At 40.9% G+C, this 27,545-nt stretch overlaps 1 protein-coding gene across 1 annotated transcript; it reads left to right on the top strand.

Moving 5' to 3' along the window:
• Window positions 1-26,278, top strand: LOC104401053 (lysosomal-associated transmembrane protein 4B-like; the record flags this gene model as incomplete). Its single annotated transcript, XM_010024634.1, has 3 exons — window positions 1-99; window positions 7,327-7,422; window positions 26,204-26,278. Coding segments are annotated over 3 exons (270 nt in total), but the record flags the coding sequence as incomplete, so codon positions are not given.
• Window positions 26,279-27,545: the final 1,267 nt, after the last annotated feature.

Genomic DNA, 27,545 nt, shown 5'->3' with positions numbered 1-27,545 from the left:
CCCACCAATTTTCCCTCCAAGGAAGAGATTATGTCTATGAACCCTACGTGTCTGGTTGTGATTATCCTCCTTTTCATAAGTATCATTTTGGCTTTTAAGGTAAGTTCATTACTGTGTATAATGTCTACATCTGGTCATGGGTGGAATGTCCCTTGCTGGGAGGCCTGGCCTTAGAAGAGATCTGGGGAACTTCAGACCGGGCAGCCTGACTGCTGTACAAAGCAAAATGATAGGCATTATGGTAAAAAGGCAGAAAATCTCAAACACATGAACATATAGGCCACGGTGGGGAAACATGATGCTGTAGGGGCAACTCATGACACGTAAATCCTTTGAAGGAGCAGGTTGTTCAGTAGACAAGGGAGAGCCTGTTGATACAGACTTCTTGTGGTTTTGTCAAAAGGTCTTTGGCAAAGTCTGTCATCAAAGGCTTTAAAAACCACCCTCAGATGTGTAGGGACACAAGAAAAGGTCATCTCACAGACTGTAGCTAGGAAATAGAGATTAAGGATAAATCATTGTTTTTTACAACAGTGAGACTCATGCTCATGAAAGATCTGGGAAGGGGAAGGAAATCTACAACAACACTTTTCTGCAATGTCATTCAAAACAGAGAAAACAGTCAGCCAAGAAAGCTTTGCAGAAGGAGCTCATTGCACTGAGTGACTGAGCAATGAAATGGCAGACAAGTTCAGTGGTGACAAATTCCAAGTGGTGGGCATAAAGGAAGCACAATCTTGTTTTGCAGACACTGCAGTGGACTCTGAACTGAGCATGACCACCTGGAAAAGGGATCTTGTAGCTGTAATAGCTAGACCTGTGAAAATATTAGCTTTCAGATCAAACAAGTAAATAAAATGTTAAGAATATTAAGAAAGGAATAGAAAAAAAAAAAAAGAAATCTAAAGATTTCTTTGCCAGTTTTCATGCCTACCACCTCTGGAAGTACACATTCCCTTCTGGTGCCCTATCTCAAAAAGGACGTTGTAGAGCAGGTAAATAGATACAAACAGTCCCTCCTGGGAAGGACAATGTAAAGGACTGTCACACCAGGCAGCAAAAGGAGTGACACAAGGAGTGATGATTTAGTTGCTGTTACACAAACCTCATGGGTGAGGCTCTAGCAGTGGTAGATGCCAGATAAATGAGAGATACAGCATCACCCAGCACAGCCAGAAAGGGCTCATGTGAAACCACTGCACCCAGGTTTGTGATCCAGCAAGGTTGGCCCTTACCTGCTGTGCAGGGCAGAAGTCCAAAAGGAGCTCAGAATAAGATCCTACAAATCAGTGTATGAAAAACAACCAACCTGTGGACCTCCTGAAAAGTACGCTGGTATGTTTGCCCTCGTCTTGCACCCTTCTGCAAGTTTCTCACAGCGCAGTGCTACCATTCTTGTATTTCTCATGCTGGGTTTTATTTCAGAATAGTTCTTGCTCTTCCTCTGCACAGCAATTATGCATTAGATGAGAGAAGTCCCAAAGAGCCACAGCAACACCAGGGATGTTGCTTCCCGACAACACATTTGACAACATGAATAGGGGAAGTTATTGTGACAAAAGAGGTAGATTAGATTATTGAAGATTCTTCAAAATTGAAAGAAAAAACCCCAAACCAAGGCACAGATAGGGTATTTTAAGGTACTGTTGGAAGTAATAGTCACTTTTTTTTCTGTCATTTAGAAATATAATTGAGCTTCTGGCTTTACATGTTCACAGCCATACAGTCGGTTTGTTGGCTTTTTTGCACCTTTAAGAAATATGAATGAATGTAATGAACACGTAGATGTGTCAGGTGCCACAAGGGATGTGCTCTTAAATTTCTCAGATGCAAGCATTAGCTCATTTTTACTCCAGGTCTGGTATTTCATTGACCTAAGTATGGCAGAGAAGTCTTAAGCTTACAAAGATAAAATTGAACTAAAATTGGAATGGCAAAAATGCTTACTACAGAAGAAAGAAACCTAAGAAATTAATAATTAAAAGACTAATTTTGTTTTAAAGTGGCTAACACATGTTTTTTCCAAGAATATTTGTGGCTCATATAATGCTCATTCTAGCAACATATTATCGTGCAAATGAGTCACAAAAAATATGACTCATGCAGAAATACATGCTAAATTACAGTTAGCATTTTCATTTGAATTTCTTGTGTTCCCAGAAGAGCTGCTATGCAGATTTATGTAGTCTGCTCCATGAAAAGAAAGCTGGACACTATGAGATGCATCACACTTTATCACTGATAGACTTAACAGATGGTACCACATTTATACATTGAAACTGAAAAGGTACTGTGCATAAAAATATGCTTGAGCTCCCTCTCCCTCTGGAGCGCAACAAGAAATAGGGAGAGAAACCAAAACCTTGTAGCCTAGGAAAAGCTACAGTAGGAAAAGCTGCATTCAGCTGGTGGGAAATGTGAAATGGAATCACATAATTCCTCAGAAACATTTGGCATCATGACGCTTTTGTTTTGAGTGAAGCTACATGTAAAGGAAAGCACTGTTGAGCAGAAATCAAGATATAGCAGTATTATATGGTGGTTTTGTGCTTTGCTGTAATGGGATTATGAAAAGGGAAGGGGGAAAAGAGAGGTTAGCAAGAAAGCGAGCCAGTTAGCTACACATAAGCACTTGTCTTTTTAGTCCTTAGGATTTACTTGGATCTGAAGCAGCTAATGGATATTTCAGGTGCTTTCACAGGATCTTTTTCAGAGTAGACCAAATGTGTTATGCCATTTACTGTGTTTGTTTAGAAACTGAACCAGAGTTACATACCATGAAACATATGTGTTTCCTATCTGGCTGAGGAAGTACATCCAGCAGCACAAATGTGTTTATATACATGTACACAGGATTTCAAACACCATATGGCCAACACAGTGGTTTTTGAATCGTGCCTTCCTCTACACCTGGTTTGGGGAACAGGGTCTTGGTTTCCCTTGGCCAGTCCCAGCTGCTGAGGCAGAACGGTTGGGGCTTCAACCTCTCCCTCCTCACCCTGGGTGAAGACCCCCAGGCCCAAATGAGCTAAGCTCTGGTAACCATAAACACAACCAGAACAGGTTGCTCTGAGTACTCTGCAGCTGCAGAGTATGGCCTCTTCTTCTCTTCTTTTTTGGCCTTTCTTTTGGAAAGGAGATTGGAAGAGGTAGTTGCCAGTGGGACAGCTGAAAGGTGTTCCAGTTCAGTGAAACAGGCGGCTGTCTTCAGCAAATGGAATATTAACCCTGCTCTCCATAATATGCCTATAACCTGCATGTACAAGGTGTCAGGCCTGGAGATGAGACCACTTTGCACGTCCTGGTGTCCTCAGCAGATGGGAAAAGGTGATACTGAATGAAGTTCTACGCTCACCCTGAGACGTCTCATGTCTCAGCCCAAGGAGATGCCTCCTGGCGGGGAGACCCTGAGCTGCAGCACTCCCAGGAATGGCCAACACAGAGCCACGAGGTTGCCACCTGTTCCATAAAAGCCTGGGACAGGTCCCAACACTGGGCTTGCTGGTGGCAGGATTCTTATAGGAGAAGCATCTCTAAAGCAGGGGTCATTTGCTTTAAATTGCATACCCTAGGATGTGTGATTTGTGAGCCAACAGATGATGTCCTGGCCTGTAACTGTTGCACACCGGTGGTCTGACATCATGAATTCTTGTATTTCTTTGCAGTTGTAAAGAAATGCAAGAATTTACAACCTTTTCATACTCACGAGATACTGAGAAGTTAAGATTTAATTGCAGATTTCATCAGCACAGCAACCCATTGTTTCTCTTTCTGCGACACCAACATGTCAAATACACATGGTCTGCCATTAGCATCCTTCTGAAATCTTCATATAAATTTCATTTTGTGTAGAAATCTTTATCTCATTTTCACCAGTTACTGAAGAGCAGCCCAGCTCTGTAAATAGAAAATTCAAAGCAGATGGAAAAACAAAATGGGACTCGGTGCAGACAGCTCCAAACCCGAGGGAGCTCTGTCGGGTCTGTGGCCATTCACCCTGCGCTTGCTGCCAGCAAGGGAGCAGCCCAGAGGGCTGCTTTGACCCAGATAGGCAGACTTCTTGCTGTGTTACAAGAAACAGCAGGATACAGCAGCCTCTAATTTCCACAAAGATGCTGGTCAGTCAACTGGTTGGACACATGTCTGATGAGCAGAAGTTGTGCAGTACATTACTTCGTTATGAAGCTTAACAAGTGCATGTGCAGTAACAATGGTGAGAGGCAGGGTTATAAGTTTCATGGGTTTCAGTTCCTTAGGGGCTCAAGTCATTTCTCATCATTCAAAGGGGAAGACTGAAATGTAGTAAAAGTAGGCACAATGCCTGTTTCCACATTTAGCCCTTCTTGTGCACTCATCCTTTCACGTGGTGGCTGCTTGGGGCTGCCCCCCAAAAGGTGTCTTGTCAGCAGCCTGTGCTGTGGTGCGCAGGAACACCACTAAGGGCGGGTTAGGCTGCAGTGATTTAGCGCCTTTACACGGGGCCTATTCCAACTGTGAACATTGGTCTCCTGAGAGAAAAATGAATATATTTATATTCAGCCACACATTTTAATGCAGTATTTGAAACCTCAGCTAAGTTTTTCAGGCAAAAAATTGTTAACTGAGTCAGCAATCCCATTTAACGGTGCAGCAGCATCAGTAGTAAACAATGATTAGGAACAAGTTCAAAGAAGTTACAGGTTGAGGAAAATGAGTTTCCATGACTCATGATTCACAGGCCAAAGCACTTGGACAAGTACATGCTCCAAAAGCTGCTGCTGCTCTCAGCTGTCTGTGGGTCACTGTCTTGGGGCCAATTACTTGGTGTGTGCTGGCTAATGACCTTTTTAATTGAAGGGCTGGAACGGACCTCACCCACTGAGAAACAACCCGTGCATGCAAGAGCAGGGCTGATTAGAGCTAGGGCTCAGAGCTGCAAGAGCTGTAGGGGTTCATTACGGGGTTAAATGTGTTTTATTCACCGCATGTAATGGAATTGGAGCATTTAAAAATAAATCTCCTGCTAGCGTCTCCCAGATAAGACAGTATTATCTGAAATGGGGCTTCCCTCCATTTGGATTTTGACAGAAGGAGTATAAAAATTGGTTTGCAAATAGGGTAGGCTTAATGTAAAGGGTTTCTTATGAAGCCGGGCTATATCCCCATGGAAAAGAACTGTATTCAGTCTCTGTTCTGTACTAGTTCTTATGCCTTTCTCAGCACATAGTATCTGAGCATTGAAAGCTACTGAACTAATATTACTGTTTATAATTAACAATGGCATTTTATTTAATTCTGGAAAAGATGCAGTTTTCCATGCATATGCCTTTGCTCCGCTTGTTCCAGTAGCCTGGGGCAGGTTTGCATAGCTTAGGCTGTAGAGCCAGTCTAACCTTCCTTTTGGGACTCTGCTTGCTCCAGAAGCCTTTTGCTCTCCCCATTTTATGGTCAAAAGTATTGTGAAGTCTGCAACACCTCCAGGTCACCCAGGGTCTGTAAGATGCCATAGAGAAGAGGAAGCAAATTTACTGGATTTCCGCCAGCTCAGCCCTGGCTGAAAAAACCTCTTCCTGATCTGCAAGCGAGCCATCAGTGAGTCATGTGGCATCCTGAAAAACACAGCTCATGTGTGACAGCTCTGCAGAGGGAGGAAGCACAGGACAGCTCAAAAGGATAAGAGGCTTTTGGAAGGTCATCAGTGCAAGTGAGTCACAAAAGCATGACTCACTCAGCGAGGCACAGATGCAAATCCAGTCAGTGCTGGCAGTTTAATTTGCACGCGCTAGGTTTGTGAAAGAATTGCTATGCAGAACCTACGGAGTAAAAATATAAGTTGGGTGCTATCAAAACAGATTGTTCTCTGCACCACTGTCATGTGTGACTACATGGGAAGCAGAGAGCTCCAGAGGGAACTGCTTAGTCCCACCAGCCTTGTCCCTGGCATGCTGAGAATCTGGTTCCTGCTCCTCCACATGTGTTACTGCTACCTGTCTTCCTTACAGTCACTTTGCTAATCTCTGCTGGCCAAACTCATGACTCTGCTGGTGGAGATGATGGACGTGAGCACTTTGCCCAACCAGTTCCAAAACAGGTTGAGACAACTAGCTGTTAGCCAGGCAGCAGCCCCACCCAGAGCCAAGTGAGCTCCAAGACCAAAACCAGTGAAGTTTATGATTCTGTGGTAGGATTATTGCTACAATAACAGGGGTTTTTTTGCTTTATACTGGGGAAAAAAAAAAAAAAAGAAAAGAGAAGAATTTGTAATAATGGTTAAAAGGTCAGAAATAATGTCAGATTTCAATTAAAACTTTAACACTGTCATGTTGCTCTAGACAGGCAAGAATAGGAAGACCCCTGACAATCCAGTCATATGGAATACATTGATGTAATGTCAGATTAAGTGAAACAAAGTATTGAAATAGTGCATCCAGGCTAGAAGATAAGGAAGGTTTCCTGTAATTTTCTTGGTGATTTTTCAGTCCCCAGCATGCTTGTGCTCTTTTTACTGGGATTTGCTTCCAGCAAGACAGCATGTGTGACCTGCTTATTTAAGTAAAATGGGGGTTATATACACAAAATTATGCTGCTTTAGCTATATTCAGGCCCCAAGAAACTGTTCCTTTTCAAAACAATTAGTCTACCTGAAGTATGCTGTAATATTAAATACCTGGAATAGTAAATTCCATTCAGATAGGTCTAGGTTGCTCAATCTCCGCCTAGATGGAGCAGCTCATAGTGCAACACAAGTATCCATAATCACAGAACTGTATAATCACAGAATGGTTTGGAGTGCAAGGGACTTTTAAAGGTCATCTAGTCCACCCCTCTGCTGTGGGCAGGGATATCTTTCACTAGACCAGGTTGCACAAAGCCCCATCCAACCTGGCCTTGAACAGTGCCAGGGATGGGGCATCCACAGCTTCCCTGGGCAAACCTGTGCCAGTGCCACCGCTCTCACTCTAAGAAGTTTATTCCTTTTGTCCAGTCTAAACCTATGCTCTTTCAGCTTAAAGACACTGCCCCTTGTCCTGTCACTGCAGGCCTTGGTAAAAAGTCTCTCTCCATCTTTCTTAGAAGCTTGTTTTATATATTGAAAGGCCACAGTAAGGTGTCCCTGGAGCCTTCTCTTCTCAAGGCTGAACAACCCCAACTCTGTCATTATGAGTAATGGTGTTGGGTTACTCACAGAGCCCCTACACATACTTACAGTCAATGCAACCAGCAAAGTGACTGTCCCTTGCTTTTAGCAGGCTCATATTCTTATTTATATAAGAATAGAAATGCTCTAACAGAAAACTGTACATGGTTTATTTTCTGCACAGAATAATAAATCCCTTTTGTTTTCAGGGTTACTTGATAAGCTGTGTGTGGAACTGTTACCGATACATTAATGGCAGAAACAACTCAGATGTGCTGGTGTACATTACCACCAATGACACTGCGGTAAGGATGTTAGATCATATTTGTCTAATATTATATATTTAATAGCTTTATTTTATATTAAATTCTGACTCCTTAGTTAACCATATTAATTCCTTTTAAAGTTCTCATCTGTTGGTTATGTTTAGACTTGAGATTCAACAGACTGGTGTACTATGGTTACGAATCACATCTACTGCTATATTACTGTTTTTATTTTATGCATATAATCTGTTAAAGAATCTGTGTTAAGCATAAACTACAGCTTACCTTGTGGCCCCAGGAATGACCCCCAGTTCTGAGCTCTTCAGCTGTGTGATGGTCTGGACAGTGTGGGGGACTGATTAGGACCCATGGATGCCATGATCTACATGTGCCGTGAAATGTGGATTTCACTGTAGAAACTGTCATTTCAGGCACTCAACATCTGATGTAGTGCTTTACACACTCACAGAGAGGAGCTAAAAGGCAACAAAAGTTCAGTGATTCATCTCCCAGCACATGATGGGCTTTGTATAGTAAGGAGACAGAATAAAAAAAAGAGATCAACATGAAAGAAATGAATAAGCAGGTTTTAACCTCAAAGAACGGACGGTATCAGTTCAGTTTGTAGTAGGTTAGTGCTGACATGGGTATGTGCAGGGCATAACTGCTAAGCAAGGTCTTGCTTGTTGCAGAAGGCACTGAAGGAACACAAGAAGAAAGTCCCTGGAAAGCGCGGTTCTGTTTGCAGCAGTATCTCCGTGGAGCTGCTTGGTTCCACCCAAGCTACACACTGAGAGCATTGTGCCAAATTGGTCCCTGGGTGACTCCACTGGCTTATGTAATGAGGGTCTTTACATCATTTACATAACAGAATGAGAGCAGCATGAACTTGGTCCTTTGGATCATCTGGGTTAAATTTCAGGATTGCCTTCCTCCAGTTTTCCTAATCATGGGTGGTCTCCGCACACTGAGGTATTAGACCTCAACTTTAAACCACTGGAATGAGTATTCCTTTGCAGCTGTCAAAAAAGCCACTTAGAAAACTGTTACTACTCTTGCATGAAAGCTGTAACTCTTGCGTAGTTACTTGTCTTCAATACCTGAAGCTTTAAGAAAAGCGTAAAAAGTTTTACAGGTTATGATCAGAGCTGGCAACCAGGACTTTTAAGTATAAAAACATGGGTTTATTGAAAGCTAAGAAGTATATAAGAATATACTTTCTTTACTGTGGGTAGTTGTAACTCATCTTCAAACATTTCAAACTCTACAACCCACAGAACTGGCAGGCTCACTGGTGGGAGAGTGTCAGCTGGAGTATTTTGAAAACTAAATTTACTAAGGCTTTTTAAAAGCTATATTAAAACCACTTGCTGCCTTGGCAAAGCAGAATCCTTTGGTTTTCAGAGATGCCTGGTTACCGAAACTCCTCTTGGCACTTTTGTAGTTAGTAATCACCAAAGTGCGCCCAGCTGCCTCCTCATCTTTAAAGCACTTGTGTTTCTGTGCAAAACAAAGCCATTTTATCCCACTGACAGATGACATATTCTTGCAGTGACAATTTAAATTAATTTTGCTTATCTTGATTGTACAAGACAGCTACAGAAGAGGCAGGTTTTGAGAAATGCTGTGCATTCCTAGCTAGTGCTCTGGCCCATTTGGCTCTTCTTTCCTTAATATTTACACTTCCTTAATTTGAATATGGTCTTGCTTTCAGGTGTGGTACATTTGTTCTTCATTCTTTCTACATCAGTTCAATGAGATGAGATTAGGTTAAATACTCATCATTATGCACTGTGAATCAGAAAATCGTTCTTCCTTTCCTTCACCCACTCAAGACAGACTAAAAAAGATACTTTTTTTCTATGTCTGCGTTGACAGACATAAGCAAGAACCACTCTTCAGATCACTGTAAAGAAGTAAGCTCAACACAATGGATAAAAAAGATTTCAAAATGAAGAACAGGGCTTTGAAAGTTGAGTGCTGAGGATCTTTGAGAGTTTAGGACTCCTGAAGAAACCTCATGAAATTCTGAACTGCTGTGACAGGTCACTGTTGAATTGAATAATATTCCTCCAACACTCAAGTGTACTTTTGTATTAAAACGATGTTTTCGTATATTTATTGATGCTGGGAAACTTCTTTTGGCATGACTCCTTCACACTGACATGCCTCTGAATTCTAAACTACCGGGTTCTTAAAAAATGTGGGTCAGTCTCTGCCCTCTGTTCTGAAAGAAATGTCTCATTTTTAGACTCAGACCTGCTGCATGAATCCCAACAGAGCTGGAGGTTGTATCTGCAGGGCATATTCTTATTTTCAGGGATTTTTTAAAATATATATACTTATAATCATCATTGCTGAAAGAATACGAATCTCTACAAATGGAGGTGAAAAGCTAAGCTTAATTATGGGACTGGGCAAAATTAGAATAACAGGTTTTAAATATACCCCATTACTTCCAAAAGCTAGAGATCGGATCCCACCTGATATCCCGTGTACTGCATAGTAATTAATGCATCTAATCTACACTTTACACAAATTTTTTTAAGTTATCAGATTTGCAAGTACATGGTATTACAAAGAAAAAACATTTAGAACAGAGTTTAGATATAGGCTAAAGTATGGGTTAGTTTTACCATGAAGCTTAAAAGGTCTGGTTTATATATTGGAATGATTAGAAATTCAGAATCTTTCTCCAGTTTCATTAATATTTTTGATGAAGCTAAGAAATTTATTATTCCAAACGCTTTATTACTGGGTCAATTACAATTTTTTGGGAGAGCTGTCTTTTAAAAATACCTTTAAAATTAAATGTATACCTTATTTCTGTTCTAATTAGCACTCAGGGGAAAAAAAAGAAATCCCTGCCTTCAATAACAAATCATCAACTAATTCATTCTTGAATTCAAAATTCTATATACCTGCAAGATTTGTACTGAAAATGGAAGAGGAATGGGTAAACCCCTGTCCCCTAATAACTCTAATTACAGGTGATTAAATAGCCATAAACAATTGCATTCATGTTATGGCTATTTGATGGTTGTTGTGTGCCATATTTTGAAGGGAGACCTATGTCTGTTGTAAGAGAAGGCATGTCACCTACAGTAGCTATTTTTATCTCTGGTCTGTTAACATCTTGGCAAAATCAAATTCTTGGATCTTCTATTGCCAGATAAATACAAATTTACTTATACTTTCACAAAGATTATAATTTTCCCTGTTCTAACTTTTGAACTAGGAATTGCCTATTTTACCTGCTCAGAACCCTTGAAAAGTGTACCTTCAGTTTAAATGGAAATATGGTATTAACGACTGAGCTTTCCTCAAGAAGAACTATCAAATCCTTACTAGCTGGGATGCTGTGGTGTGAGAGACAGGAAAGGTCCACAGTTACTTGCTGACTGCAGCAGCTGTGAACCCTTCTGAGATACTTCTTTCAGGTCTCTTTCTTAGGAAATAAGGAAACTTCTTTAATATAGAGTGTTAGGATTTGGTTCAAGAGAGTTAGAAGTTGTGATTGTATATAATTGGTTCTCCAGTCCAGGAAGTTGTTCTGAAAATAGTAACTGGATTATCTTTTGGTTTACTGCATTTCTTAATTTACCACTGGCAAGGTGTGTAAGCACACTTACACATCACATCCAGATTCAATTAGGAGAATGGACAGGTCCTTAAGCACAGCTGTGCAGGCCTGCTTTTTGTTCCTTGGCTCTCTGCATTCAGGAAGTCCTTGGTTGGTCTGGCAATTAGTTTCCCCCATTTCTATCTAAAGCAAATCCATCGTAACTCTGTAAATTCATATTGAGAGTGTCTCAACAGCAGTATTCATCTGTCATCTTCCTGGCTGGTTGCGTGGTGGAGACCTACTGGTGCGTCCTTCCAATAGCTGAGTTTTTGTGTTTTCTGTCCTCATAAAGCACTGCTCTCTGCCAGCACTGGTCACTGGCACTCTGCTGCATCTGTCATACCTTCTCTCATGCTCCTCGTGAGATGCTCTCTATAGACCCCTCTCTGTTACCAGAGCCCAATTCAGTAATACTTTATTTTTTAAAATATTCAGCTGTCTCTGTCTTCCTACTGGCTGTCTAACTGTCGTACCACTAAAAGCCATGGGAGCAACTTAAGTGTGGACAGAACTGGGGAGGAAATTCCCAGCACTGAAATTTCCAGTTAGGTCCCCCCCCTCAAACTGGTTCTTATAAACAGTGCTCATAGATCTGAACTGTAACTAACCTGATAGCCTGAGTTATTGGCTACCAGATAATCTGATTTTTGTCACTCAGAATAAGTGGTTTAAGCCATCCCTTTTTCAAGTGTGCCATCTGGAAAAGGACATCCTCTCCACTGCAGGCTGCGAACGGGATATTCCTGCCCCTGTTAGATGAGAGGTCCTCCTCCTGTGGTCCATGATCAAAGTTTAACATCACATGAACATACCTGTCTTGGCTCAGTAAACAGACTGTGTTGATGGATGGGGGGACCAGCAGGTGCTGGCAGGGGAACAGACCCCACCTGGTGGGAAGACATGACACTCTAATGCTCCAGGGGCTGATAACACCAGGACCTGGGGATCCATCTGCGTAGCTTAGTCACAGCAGAGTCTCTTAGAGATATGGTAACATCTCCCTCCTCTAAGTGTTCTTCCAGTACTACCCTCCCCTCATTTTCTGTAGGTATCTGTAGGATATTCTGGCATGGCAGCAAGGTAACTCCCCTGCAGTGAACCATAGTAACCTGAAGATTATTTTTTCCACTTTTCCAATCTGGGATTGCTTTTTCCTGTCAACTGCTCAAGCACACCATGGATGAAGATTAATTTTCTGCACTAATTTAAACTGTGACAGCAGTACCATGGAAATGTTCATCTAATTTGGAAAAAATGCCAGCTTCTGAGTGCAGAAGATAACCTAAAGTCAGCCGCTTCATTCTCTGGAGCAGGAACAGCTCCTTTGTGTTCTTGGACAGCCAGGGGATTTCATTCTGTTTATTTTTAACTCTCACTGAAGCCAATCAATGGAAGTTTCATCTCCGGTCATGCTGCCAGTGGGGATAAAATGTAAAGCCGTAAATCTCTCTTCAAAGTGGGATTTAGATCCTTACGTACTTTATCAAATCACTTCAATAGATCCTATCTGACATTCATTTAGCCACAACAGTTAATAAGTTACTTGATTTTCAAGGCAGATATATTCTTTCTGTGAACATGAGATCAGCTAAGTAGCCTGTAATTAATCTGTCAACACTTTCGTTTGCTCTCCCTTTCTCAAAGCAATAGGAAACCTATTTGAGAAGAGCAGAGTTAGGTTCCTGCTGGATGATTCCTATGAGCAGAGGAAAAATATTCTTTGATAAGGTTGGAAAAGCCATTCTTTGTGTTACTATGTGTGGAAGAAAATTAGTTTGGCTACTGAAAAAGAGAAGGACCCTTAGACTCGTGCCAATTAAACAGACTGAAGCAGAAGATGGAGCCCAGGAGATGGCTCAACTCTTGGGTACATGAGCATCTACGTGGCGTACCTTCACCACCAGGTTCTGCATCTGGGCAGTGATATCTTGCCACAGTGCAGCAGCCCAGATGGGTTTGCCTCTGCGTTGCCAGTTACTCTGCTTCCATTGCTGCAACCACCCCCACAGGGCATTTGCCACCATCCATGAGTCAGTATAGAGATAAAGTGCTGGCCATTTTTCTCGTTCAGCAACGCCCAAGGCCAGCTTGATGGCTTTCACCTCTGCAAACTGACTCGATTCACCCTCTCCTTCAGCAGTGTCTGCCACTTGTCGCAGGGGACTCCACACAGCTGCCTTCCATCTCCGATGCTTTCCCACAATACGGCAGGACCCATCAGTGAACAAGGCATATTGCTTTTCACTCTCTGGCAGTTCATTAAATGGTGGGGCCTCTTCCGCACGCATCACCTCCTCTTCTGGTGACATCCCAAAGTCTTTGCCCTCTGGCCAGTCCATGATGACTTCTAGAATTCCTGGATGACTGGGATTTCCTATTTGAGCTCGTTGTGTAATTAGCGCAGCCCACTTACTCCATGTAGCATCGGTCGCATGATGAGTAGAGGAGACCCTGCCTTCTGGACTCCTGGAGTCCAGGAGATGGACAGACAAACCATGCACAAGATAGGCCCTTTGGGAACTGTGATTTCCAACTATTTAGCCAGTTTTGGGATGGTACATGTCAAGAGTCATGTCAAGACAACTTGAAGAAGAATCCTGCTTTAAAGGTGCTTTTCATAATGTGGCATAAAAATCCTACAAACTTGGCAATGTTCACCAGGTAGCTGGTCTTGTGTGACAGTTTGTATACATAGCATTATTACTGAGCCACTAGAGACAACTTTTTCCAGTGAGTAGTAACCATGAGCATACTTTAAAGTGAGCAAACACCACAAATGAATACCCCTGGCATGACTCACTCTCTGAGCCCTTCTCAGGGCCTCCAGCTGAGTCCAGGCGGAGGAGCTCTGACCTTCCCTAGTGGAAACGGTCTGATAAAACCGGCAAGAGAGAAAAAAGGTAAAACAGGAGGCAGAGAAGAGGAAGAAGCAGCAGGAGCAAGAAAGACAAAAGAATTGGATATAAGCAGAACTACCCAGTGCTGGAGGTAAAGGAGGTGATTAGTTAGTAACCACAGGCAATAGTCTACGTGAGACTTGGGAGTGTGGTTTAAATGCTAGCATCGTTTTTCTGCTTAGTTGTGCTTATATTGTGCTTATAAACATTCCCATAGCAATGCCTTTAACCTGAGAATCTTCGAAGGGCTCAGGCTTTTTGTGGATGCCTGCATTCATGTCTTGCTAGTATGCATGTGCACTTCCTCCTCTTCTATTTGTCTTTGCGTTGCATAGAAGTATCATGACAGCCTGCATCTGCCAACAAAGGGCTATTCAGCTGCTCCAGCGTTTCACATTCTACCTGTAGTAAATCCCATCCCTTATCAGTTGTTCTGTAGTCTTAGCAAAGAGAATGTTTTCTCTTTTTTTTCTTATTTTTTTTTCTTTTTTTTTTAACTTTCCCATCTTATCATCTATACTCTGCTCTTTCTTCCACTGCTTCCTGGTTTATGGAAGGATTTTGTCTTACAATCAAGCATTCCTTGTGGTCTGAATTGCTCCATTCTGCCTGTTTGCTCTCTTGGTTAGTGCTGTTTGCTATTGTGTTATAAGTCTCACCTATTACTAGGTTGCTGCTGTCAAGAGCCAGCTGTGCTGTTTGGAACAGGCTATTAACAGTGTCAATTTGGAGCAAATACCCTCTTAAATTTAAAAATCAGATTTCCAAAACATTTTCACTTGTCACTATAGTCATTACATTTACTTACAAGTTAAATTACAAGATCAAAACATACATTTGTATCTATTTTCCCTCGTGGATTTTTATCTTAAACACAAAAACTGTATTTATGTTTGCAGCTCAAATACTGGGATTATTCTAATACATGAAATTCCTAAGAGATTTGCAATAGGGATAGACAAATCTGTTCTCAGTATTCATAATTAGATTAAAAGGAAGACATGAAATGGCGATGTGTAATTTAAATCTTCCAAATCTTTTTGGATTTGCTAATTGGGAGTGTTGCAAAGTGGGAAGAAACAGAATGTTTATAAATTTGCAGTGTTTCTTTACAGACCCTTTTTTTCCAGCAGGGTTGATTCATTACCATCTGACAGCTGCTGTTTTGTGGGCTTCAGAAAACGAGTCAAAGTCTTCAGTATAATTCAAAGGATATGTATTAGTGCTGCAAAAGCCGATGACAACTTAAATCCCTGTTGCCAAGGATATATGGGTGTTAAGCTGAGCCATGTGTGAATTTTCCAGGTCAGGCTCAAGTTGTAGTTACACTGTGCAATGAAGGATGGGGGAAGCCTGAATTCACTCAGGCAGGTATTGCTCAAACAGGGAAACACGGCAGGGTGCAAGAGGCAAAGCTTCTGCAGCAGTTAGCAATGTTGTGGCTTTATACCGTATAGCTGGCCCAAGCTAGAAGCCCTGCTGTTCTGCAGAGCTGCTCTTCCCAAAGGTCCTGCCTTCAGCTCCAGCACAAGCTCACCTGGTGTCTTTGCATCACATCCCCTTGGACAGTGCAAGCCTGGCCTTTGCCAAGCAGAGGAGGAACTCCTCGCACATCCCAGTCCCTCCAGCCGTGAGCGTCACTGCTAAAACTTACCTAACACCACAAACTAGGCAGATGCAGAAAGAACATCAGCCATCAGTTGGGTGGAGGGAGCTGCCGCAGCTGGTGGTTCAGTAGGTGGCATTGTTCTCTTGGATATGGCATGAAAGCGATGCTCAGCTCCAGGGAGGAGCACCCTGCTGTGGTTGTTTTGCTGAGGATGTGACAATAATGGAGAGGTCTGGCTTCCTCCGGTTATTAATGGCTTCTGGGGATTTCTGAACCATTCTTTCAGTCTAATTTCGGTTCACTTTAACAGCTTGCATAAAGCAACTGTGCTCTTCCCAAGCATCCCTCAGGACTTTTTGTGGACTGTTGGCTGCGGCCTGTCCCATATTGCAGAGCACTTGTGGTTTTGGTCCTCTGTCTTATGAGCAGTGAGGAAAGTGAGGTCTGAGTTGAATGAACTCTGACACTCAGCTTCAGAAAGAACAAGGCTGAGTGGGTGTTGATGTACCGAATTTAGAAGATCTGCAAAAGTGGGAGTTTCTGGTTGACAAGTGCTTTACAGATGTGTTTGACTAACATTAACAGATTTTTATATAAATATAAGACTTTTCCCTCAAGCTGTCAGTTCATCACCTGTCATGACACTTGTCCTTTGTAGTTTTAACACACTAATAATTTGGTTATAAACAAAGGCTTCCCTTCAGCATTCACTATGAAATGCTTACATACATTGTACAAAACAACCTGTGCCATTTTATATGGCAATATTATGCCTTACTTTTTAATAATGATACCAAAAGAATGTGTTTGTATAAAAATAAAAATTAGTTGAAAAATCTATATGGATGACAGAAGTACAGGTTGATCATCTTAAAATCCCAGATCGTACTGCTCCCAAATGTTATAATGAGACTTCAGAATCTACCATCAAACTTTACAACTGGCCCATCTCTCTGCTTTGGTGCCTAAAGACTGACATTGTGTCACCCCATGTCCTTAGGCATGTAGACAGGGAAAAATGGTGCATTTGAAGATAAGACAGAAGGCTTTCCAGCAATATCTGTAATGCAAGCATGGCTGTGATAACCACACTTTTGGGAGATAACCATTCCTATTAAACCATTTGGCTGCTCTATGTGAGCTTTTCCTAGGAGCTTGTATTGTTTATTCTTGTGTGGGATACACAATGTAATCGTAAGAGGAGATAAGATTAGAAAGAGATGCAGGTTAGTAATTAAAAAGTCCATTGGAAGATTAGTGCTCCATCACAGTCTCTGCACTCAGGATAACACATCAAATGTTTGTTACACAGAGTCAAAGTATACTTCAAGTCTTCAGTACAGATGACATGCAGGCAAGTACCCCCTGCATGTGCTCAACCAGAAAACTCTCATTTTGAAAAAAATTAAGGAAAAATTGAAAAACTAAATATGCTCTGTCCATACAAAGTCATGATGTGTGACTACAGATGCAGCAGTAGAGGGCTGGCCAATACGTAGGAAAGACTTCTGTGGCCTGAGGTGGACTATGCCTCCATGCCTTTGAAGGGAGAAAGTAATTACACCATTATTCTGGATGACTTTTATGAGGTTGTGCATGATGGAAAAATACAATAGCTTCCCGAATCCAATTTTCTTCCCACGCAAGGGTAGTCACAATCTGTCCCTAAATATTGCTGTGTCCTAGTAATATATACATTTTATTCTTGTATCTGGAGTGCTGAAAACATTGTGCTGCTTCATTACAGAAATCCATAAACTCTTGTAAAGTTTCTTAAATAGTGTTTTGGAGAGCTGGTGGCTTGGAATAAACAAGCAGCTTGGTCAAAGGAAAATAAAACATACCACCTCTAACTTAGCACAGATGGTTTTGCAGCACTGAGGCCTACTTCACTGAATGGGGTGATAAATTATCTGAGTCTTCTGCTTCCAGTTACTCCATCTGTAATCATTCTAGTGTGGTTTCAAAAGGAAATGCATGCATATAAACATGAAAATACTTCCTGTCCACATTGAAGGGAAGGTTTCTTGGGATTTATTTGACATACTACATATCATGAAACCCTTAAATAGTAAATAACTAGCACATTTTGGACAAACTTTTCAAGCAAAAGCATCTGTGCTTAAAGCAAAGCAAAACATTTCTCATTTCATATTGAAGATGATTTGGCTCAGATTGGAAGCTTTGGCCCTATACCCAGGGCTTTTTCATCTGGGGACAGGGAAAGGAGAAAAAGCGAGATGGGAAAGGTATTTTGTAAACATTCCTCTCTGATTTTCTCAGAAACAGTTGCTTTGACTGGACTCATTTGACCAGAGCAGCCATTTACATCATAAACAGCCACCGCTGAAGCAGATATTTATAAGCACTTATTTATAAGAATTGCTTCTAAAGGGCACCTGATCTCATCTGGAAGAACATCTAACACTTGCTGCCATCCTGAGCAATGAAGGAAGCTTCATCCAAATGGAGGTCAGCTCCCTTCCCAGCACCCTCCTGATTGTAATACTTGTCCACATGCCTGGTCTTGGAGCTTTCTCTTCAGCCCAGGCTCAAAACTGTCTCTCTGTATGAAGTTAACCGTGAACTGCACTACAGGGGAGCAAGAATCTTTAGAGGGATGAAAAAGGGACAGAATAAAAGAGAACATGATAGAGGTCTTTAAAGTCATGAGTGGCGGAGGGAGTAAAGGAGGAACAACAGCTCACCATCTTAGTAAAAGAACGAGGGGACATTTAGTGACATAGATAGTGGCAGGTTTCATAGCAAAACTTAAGAAGGTATTTCTTCATGCAACACCTAGGTTAGCTGTGGGACTGCTTACCATAGGACACTGCAGGTGCTAGAAGTCAGCATGGATTCAAATGCAGGCTAGAAAACTCAGTGGAAGAAAAATTCCTGTAAGACACGACCACTGATTCAGCAAGTCCCTGACATTCAAATTGCTGTCAGCTTGAGGAATATTCTGGGCAAGTCGTGACTATATATGCTTGTACTGCTCTTCATTTCTTTCATTGTTCTGTCTTACACTTTTTTTTTCATCATCCATCACGAATTGCTGTGATCTGGACGGACCTTTCACCTGATCCAGTAGAGCTGTCCCTGCATGTGTTTTAGCTGCATCATGAAGAAAGCTAATCCCTACTTCTTTCTTCAGTGCTTATCTTGTATTTGCGTGCTTCTCACCACAGAATAACAACAACTATGATGATGATGCTGTTGTTTCTTCACTACTAGGAAAAAACTCTCTCTTCTCCTGAGGGCTATCAGTCTTTTCATACAGTCAGTGTAAAATGTGTCTTCATATTAAGGGGTTAAAGAGAAAACTGAATTCTCAATGGATTTAGTTCTAATACTTCCTAACTGTTTCAGTCAATCTCTGCTCTTGATAATCTGAGCGTGCATGATCTACTGTTCTTCAGGGCCAAATATTACCTACTTTTCTGAAGTTATCTCAGAGATGACCAGATCAGATGACCCAAAGGTGCAGTTTGCACCTCCAGTTTATGAACTGCATATTTAAAAGTAGTGGAAGACCTTGGGTGACTCACTTCTGAGTCATCTGAAAATCTTAAAAACTCTTGGGCACGCATTATAGGAAAAACACATTTCTCCAGAAACTCTCAATAAACGCTACTTCTTCCCACCCTACATACAGAAATGTTAGAGACTTTTGAAGAATAAATCAGTATATCTAGCAACTTCCAGCAAATTTGGTACAGGAAATAGTTCTATATATGGGCTACATTAATAGGCTTGTTTCTTTTCAAATAAAATACAGAACTAATTATGCGATCAATGAGCCCGGTGCTCTTTGTTACAGATAGTACTAAAGGAAATAGCTGCCACCTGGTGCCTTGACTCTCCAGAACAGAGCTTACTGAGATCTGGATTTCTGAAAATTTTAATCAAAAAATACACCTTAATTTTGTGTTTTCCTCTGTAATCTCAGAGTTCTCAGAAGAAAACTACGCTGTCAAACTTGACAGGGAAACGTTGCAAAGAGACGATTGCTCTCAGCCTTTCCCACATACAGAGTGAAGCAATCAGCCAGCTATAGCTGTTTATGCACAGAAATCTTCTATTTTCCCCAGGTGATTTTCATAATATTTGTGTAGTCAAGAACCCAACAGTACACGAGGGCTGTTGGGACTGTTTTGAACTGGACAGGTGGTCACATCAGCAGCCTTCCCTCCAGAGCTGTCTGTAGGCTCGCTGCTCACTTCACTGCAGCTGAGCCTGGGTTAGGTTGCAGCTAATGGCTCCTCAAAGCACTGCAGCTGTGGGAGGAAATTCCACTCCTCTTGGCTGTGTGAATGACAGGAGAGCAGGGAAGTAAACATGAAATTAGCAAATGTGATAGCACACCGTTAAACCCTCTCCAAAACAGTACAAGTCTGTTGGACTTGTGATATCATTGAGATGGAATGAACCCAGAGTAGAGGACTGGTGGAGCTAGGCATGTGCTGCTTAAAACCTCATCTTTCAATTGTGTTGTCTCTGAACATGGTGCATCATCCCTGTGCTACACCAAGGAGAAAATTCTTCCTGAATTAGGAAAAGAAAGGCATGTGGTGACTACTTCAGCCTGCGCTGTGTCAGTGTTTGTCCCATCACCAGGCCAGGGGCTGCATGTGGGACAGAGGCTCCTGGATGAGGAAATAGCTGTGGTTCAGCACTTTTACCTGTGAAACAGTCCAGCACTGGCTCTAGCATGCTCTCACCATCTGCCTACTACTATTCACTTTGTGATTACTCTCCCTTCCTTTTTAAGTAAACAGAGAATAAGGCCCGAACCCACTGGCACTTTATATGTGAGCTGTGTGAAAGAAAAGTCTCCTTTTGCCCTCTTTCCTCCCCATGTATTCACATGGGCCTCCCCATAAGGATTCCTGGTAGGGGTTTGGGTGTCTGAAATGTAAAGATCACTTCTGCAGAGGAATGATGTGTAATGCATACATAGCTGTGGTGAAGAGGTTGGGGTAAACATTTCCAGGCATAGGCTGAAACTTCTGCAAATACATAGTTAGTTTGTAAGTATTTCCACAATTTAGCCCCTGTCTCATACAGTCATATGAAAGTTTCATCCAAGAGAGTTTTAAATCTGTCTTAAGGTTTCCAACACCTTTTAAGATGTTTCAAGTAATATGCCAGATTCACAAATGGGAGATCTTCCTAACACAAAGTCAAGCAATTTGACAAAACTCTAAAGGTCAGCGACAGGACCAGGACTAAATGGCAGTAGCAGTGACCCTAATTCCTCTCAGCTACTCATGGTCACCTGTCCCTGTCTATATACTGTGTATTGTTGCAGTGTGAAGTCCTTCAGCATAAAGGACTGGAATTTTATTGAAAAGCTAAAGTTTGAGAAAGCATTCTGAACGCTCACTACAACCATCAGCACCCTCCCCCCTCCTTAGACATTTTGAATCTGTAGCTTTTTTGGCATTATCAAGTGCATTTCTGTTCTAGAAGGTGTTAGAGAAAAGTATGTTAGAGCTGTCTCCAGCAGCGTTTGTTTTTAACAAGACATCAACAAGGTGTTTTGCCATTGGAAAATACAGCTGCCAGACAAAATGCTGTTCAAACTCAAAGCTGCCGTGTGACAACTGTACCGTTCCACACAGTGAAGAATACAGATGGCTGTGGAAAGAAGCGATCCAAAGCTCTCTGGAGACACAGGAAGATTTCTTTTGAGTTCAGTGAGTTTTGGGTGAGACTATCAGGAATGTAGAAGTAATCAATTAATCAAATATTTAAGTTTACTCATACAGGACTAAGCACATTTTCTTTACAAATGTACTAGATACCAAACAGATCTAAGAGTTTGAGTTCAAACAGCAATAATGGCAGCAATATGAGGAAACTTGAACTTAAGCTGAAGAAAGAAAATTTTCTACTGGAAGTTTAGGTAAATGTGGAATCAGCTGCAAAGGTGCAGAGTGACTATCGAAAGCCAATTTCCCCCCCCCCCAAAAAAAAAAAAACACCTTTGGGCCAAGATTAATTTCAAACTGTTTGAATATACAAGTATTTGCTTGTGTTTCTTCTTTAGGCATATTTCTAAGCAATGTTTTTAAAAGCTTGTTCTACAAAACTAGATTAACCAGAATGTAAAAAATAAGAAATGACAAATGCTTATATCAGTTGAATACGTTATAGCCTTTGGCAAACCTGTAGGTAATTATTTCTTCCAGAGAAGGTCATCATGTACCATGTGGTTTATAATAGAGAGATGCTTATGTAATACAATTATTCAAACCACTTGGATGACGACAGCTAAGTCAGGATCAGGATTCCTCATGGGTCAGTTCTGGATTATTTCTTTGTATTAATACAGCAAGACTGCGTATCACAAAATGCTTAAATGGTGTTGGGAGCAAAACCCAGCACCCAGGACTCCCTGTCTCACTTAAGGACCTAACCTGCCCATGGGGCTACAGAGTCACACTTTCTCCTATTTTCTTTCTTTCCCCATGGATTCTTGCACACTTGGCTTCACTGTGACAACAGAAAGGTGGAAAATGGTTCTTCCAACCTGACTGAAAACTTTGTGTCTGGAGCATTCATATGGCAGGAGCTGTGGGTTGAACCCTCTTGGTTTGGGAGCCCCTAGAGCTCTGATTGCAAGAGTCTCTGTGCAATGCTTTTATCACCAGACAACTCTACAGTGAGTCATGTCACCTCCTCCACTGACTGCATATTAAAGGATGATGTTAAAATGCTACATGGTTCTTAAATACAATTATTGGGGTTGTGAAAGAAGTCAGGAGCTTCTGTCCTTTGGATTTTAGGCATCTTGTAGGACTGAGCCCTGCAACCATCTTATCTTCCAAACTTGCTTGCTGGTCTACTGATAAAAAGCCAGGAACTTCTTTTCACAGGGATCACTGAGTTCCAAAAATGTGGGTCCTTCATACCTACGTTTTGTAGTAACTTGCAAGTGACAATCTCAAACACCCTGTAAACATTAGTCCTAGAGCATCCAGGGGAACTAACATACAGTTTTCCCAATTCACAACAAGCAAGCAAATGCAGTGCCTAGGAAGCAAAATGCATCAGTTGTTCTGGGGCATGTTGTACCTTGGGGATACCATGGACCTAAAACATGCATATTTTTGTTCTTCGTGAATTATTTTAGACTGCATCTATTCTAATTAGGTTCTTACATAAGACTGAGTAGTGAGTTTCTGTTTATTTTCCCAGTTTCTGAATTCACCCTTTGGCTCAGTGACTGGCTTCCATTTTATGTCTCTGGAGACTGTAACATTCTGCCTGAATAACTATGCTGTTTTATGTCCAAGGCACTTACCTGCTTCCATTAAACCATGCTGAGATTTAAAATTAACACAAGAGAACGGAAAACCACGCTGATCCAGCTTTTCATATCAGATACTTTGGTATAAATTCAATGATTAAAATTCTAATGAATTTCTCTTTTCCTTACGATTTTTGTAAACTGTTAACCTTTCCAACAGTAAACAGTTAAAAGCTGAGATTATTCAGGTTTTATCATATTCTTCCCTTTTGCCAAAATTAACTTAAAAAAATTGATTTAATTGAGAAAAGAGGGAAAAATTGTTAAGGGGAAGTAATGGCCTGAAACTGTTTTTGTAAAAAATAATTAAAAGGTAGTCTTACAGAGGCAGAGTTGCAAGATTTGTATTTCTAGAGTGGTTGCAGAGTTATTCAAGCTGTCATGGAAGCTGAAGGATGATTATTTAGACTTAGAGTTGACAGATGACAAAGTAACAAAACCAAAACCACATTGGCTGAAAGTTGAACAGTCAAATTAGTTTAAAAGACTTTTGCTATGTTAATGACATGAGGTACTTGGGGTCCCAGCCATGTATTCCACAAACTCAGTGCTTTCTTCCATGTTTTATCCAATACCTTCATTCACCTTAACCTTTGTTTAATATCCTGTCCATAGTTTCTTTATCTAATGCAAACACTGTTAGGCAAAGGTAGTAATTTTGAATTCTGCTCATTCTACACTTGGTTTTTATCACTATTTTGTTCATGTCACATCAGGATATTGAAATATTTAAACACGAAAATGTGTGGGGAGTAAGCCTGTAAAGTCATCACTGATAGAACTGTTAAAACAAATAACCTTTGCCAGCAATAAAGTCACCCTAAACCTTACAGACATTTGCAAATATGCGTTAGCCTTCCACTGCAGATATTTTTTTGTGAAACTTCTGAACCCTTTTAGTGGTCTTCCCAGTTCATACCCAACAAACCTTGGGTATGAAACCTTCCAGGATATCCTGTAGAAATCTATATGCCGTAGGATTTAGCTAGTGGCTTCTCCAAAATGGCTCCTGTAGGTATTCCTGTCTCCCTCACTTACTGCTGAACTGTTGGTAAGTGACAAGGCATTGTCTGAGGGTTCTTGGGGCCATTGACCCACATATGAGTTTTGGGTCCATAGTGCAAAGTGGTGTGTGCTCACCGGGAGGCTGTTCTGCTGCCAGACAGATTTTGTTTCATACTGGAGTGAAGGGAATGAAAAGACTCACTCATCTCAGTAAACCCTCTAGCAGACCCATGACAAATGACAGTGACCTCAGTGCTGAAGTAGTAATACTGATGGAACTACAGTAGTCTTAGCACACATTGATCTAAAAGAGGATCAGAGCACAGGAAGAGGTATTGTCCTTTATTAATCAGCTCATAGACCTGGAAGATGGACAGCTTTTTGGGTTGTGTCTGCTGTCATTTCTTATCACATCTGATGAAATGGACTCTGAACTTGAAAGAAACAGACCACAGTTTGAGGCTTAGCATTACAAGAGTGCAGTAAGACAGCAGAATCTTCACAAAGTGAACTGGATTCATTTTCAGAGTCATCTGTAGATCAGATTTAATTACAAATTATATTGCTTCGTAATCAACTAATGAACATGTTTCAGTACATTTGAGAAACTAGTGCCTTTTTAGTAACGCAAGGATTTTACTAGAAACCCTGTTATTAAACTAATGATTAGTGCTAGGGAGAGGCTCTCAACTGTAGTGTTTTTCACAGTTTACATGCTTTAGCAGTTTGATTCACTGAAGTTACATCGCAAAATATGTTTATGATTTTTCATCACAATATTTATTTGAAGTTCTCTATGTTGTCCTAATTTCACTAGATTAGTCTGCTGTAAACTGTTTGCACCCTTTAAAGTTGACATAATCTATAAAGTGCTGTTCAATACATGGTTTTTTTGATTATGTAGTGTGCATAGTGTATTGTATTTACAAGCTCAAACATATGGTATTGAAAAAGAGTGATGGCCTGACAATTTCCTTTTCTAAATAACGGAACTTTTTTGATTAGGGGCTGAAGATGTCAAGGTAGCCATTCTGTAACCTAACAAACGTGCACAGATGTACTTGAACACATGCTCATCAACACATGTCTGTAAACCCACATAAGCATAAATGTGAATCACCCTTGGAACTATCCCACAAAACCCTGATTCGAAGTCTATTTAAATTTATAGAAAGATTCCCACTGATTTTGTTATGTTGTGGATGAGGTCCAAAATGGATGATTACAGATGCTTCTTTGCAGGCAGGTTATCAACTTCTTTAGGAACAGGTGACATCCTCTCATGGTGAAGCTTCCATTGACTTTATTGGGATCAGGATTTTCCCTATGTATGTTTAGACAATCAGCTTCACGTGCTTTTCAGTGTCCAAGAAGCAATACTGATAAATCTGGAAATTCCATCATGAATAATTGATTTTGCTGTATAAAATACCTCTGCCAATGCATTACAACTGATATTCTTATGCAATACTGGGATATTTTAGGGAACATACACTCATTCTTCATTCAGGCATCTATTTTATCCTCAGTCCCTGCTGGGATTCACAGACCAAGTGCTCCGTTGCCTTTTCACATGCAATCTAATTAATGTCAGTGCTGGTGCCATTAAAAATTGCATAATAGCTAGGTTTCTTGCCTAAAGAAGTAGAAATCTTGGTTCCAATCTCTCCTCTGCCCAGTGTGGCCTGAACTTGCATCTCCCATGTCCTAGGAAGCTGCCTGGACTCCTGTGATTGGGAATGATATATGATTAAAGCTGTCCTAATTTCTATCAGATGTTTAAGTATTCACTGAAGTGCTTATGGGAATGTAGGTCTTTCTTCTTACGGCTGAGTGCCCCAGAAGCACAAAACTGGAGATTTATTTAGACATTGCGTAATTTGTTCTCCATTTTCTTTTTTTATCCCCACCCCAAAGTAATTATTAGCTGTTCCAGGGAGAGCTCAGAAAGAGAGGTTTTCCGGACTTTTCTCACTCCAGCTTAGCAGTTCAAGCACTCCTCCAGCAGACATAATTTAAGCACGCTTGACAGAGGAGAGCTGCAGAATAAGCAGCTACTGTCACTAGCAGGCTGGACAAATTCAGGTACAGTCAATGAATGACCTTTGGCTGAAATCAAGCTGTCACTGGAGTCAGTAAGAAATGAGGAGAAATCACATTTTCCTTCACAATGAAAATAGCCTCACAAATTGAAAAGGAGGAACTTCAAACTAATAGTGCTTCATTTTCTAACTGTTCTGCTCCTGCTTACTAATTTACTCTTTTTTGTTATTTTCTTAGGAAAAGGCCATAAGGCTTTTCTTTTCTGTAAATTTTATCATTTAGCTTATTTTTTTAAAATATAACCTTTTTTTCCTTTTCTGCAGGTCCTGTTGCCACCATATGATGATCCTATGAACGGAGCTGCTAAAGATCCACCACCACCTTATGTGTCAGCATAAGTGAGAGAGTGCTGTGCACCTAGGGAGGATAGCTTTACTTTTCAGACATTGGAGCAATAGTTTGATAATTCCACTTCCAGGATATAACCTCTATGGTTATACATTGCTGTTTTGCTGACATATTGAAAACTAAATTGTATCATTACATTTCTGTAGATAGTTTTAATAATTTGCTGCAACTACAGTAGTGTTTCAGAAACTAGTGAACTAGTTTCAGAGCAATTCTGGGTAGTGCTAAGGTTAGGGTAGTCACTGAACAGCTTTTTCCACCATGTCTGACATGCAGTGTTAGAGAACATAGAAAGTTGCATTCCCAAGCAGGCTGAGAGTGTAACTTACATTTTTTTTTATTTGTGAACCTTCCAAAGTGTTACAAATATGCTTCTCAGATGCCCACTTTCACCTTCAGAATACAGACCAAGTCCAAAAAGATGACATTCCACTTCATTCCTGTTCTGCAGGGATTTATTAAGTTGTTATGCTATAAAGGATGATGATTACAAGAAGAAGAATGAGTCTTACGCGCTATGCTCATCAACCTGGCTAATGTGAAACAAATTTAATTGGGAAGAATAAGTATGGGAAATAAGAGTAGACAAAGCACTCTGTGATGTGTAACAAGCCAGAACCTGTGGTCTACATGGACTCACTTTGTCCCAGCCTACAACCATTTTAACACTTAAAAAAACAAAAAGAGTTCTTACCAACTCTTGGTAAGTTTCTTTTCCTGCCTATACACCTTTTTCCTTCCCACCAACCTCACAAATAATATTTTGAGGTCACAAAATCCCTGCTTTTAACGTCCCGTGGTTAGGTGACAAAGCCGCAACTTTCGCACTCGATATGCAAACGTTTTTCCGTTGGAATGTGCCTGTAAATATCACAGTATTCTGCTGAGTGTGAACTAAATTATGCAGATTCTAAGATATATGTTCCCAACCTATGGGAAATTTATGCATGTAACTTCCTTGAGTATCAACAGAAATGTTTTGCGTGTTCTCATAGACATCAGCATGGGGATTTTAGATTCCTTTTATGACTGAACTGGTTGTGCTGGGAATCTTTCCCATGGGACTCATCCATCCATGAATGCTTGTGTAAGGTATTTATTTATTCCCCGGAGAAGTGCCTCCTGCACATATAACTTTTTGTTGTTGATGAAGGTTCTACTTTTAACTGAAAAGGAACAGGGAAAGGGAATATAATGTGTGTCTCTACCTCTCTTCATTTCCCCCTGTGTTGTGTCCTCTGCATTTGGGGTGATTGA

The sequence above is a fragment of the Nestor notabilis genome, unplaced genomic scaffold (genome assembly GCF_000696875.1).
Source record: "Nestor notabilis isolate BGI_N333 unplaced genomic scaffold, ASM69687v1 scaffold25640, whole genome shotgun sequence".
NCBI lineage: Eukaryota > Metazoa > Chordata > Aves > Psittaciformes > Psittacidae > Nestor > Nestor notabilis.
This window is presented reverse-complemented; position numbering and strand designations above follow the sequence as displayed.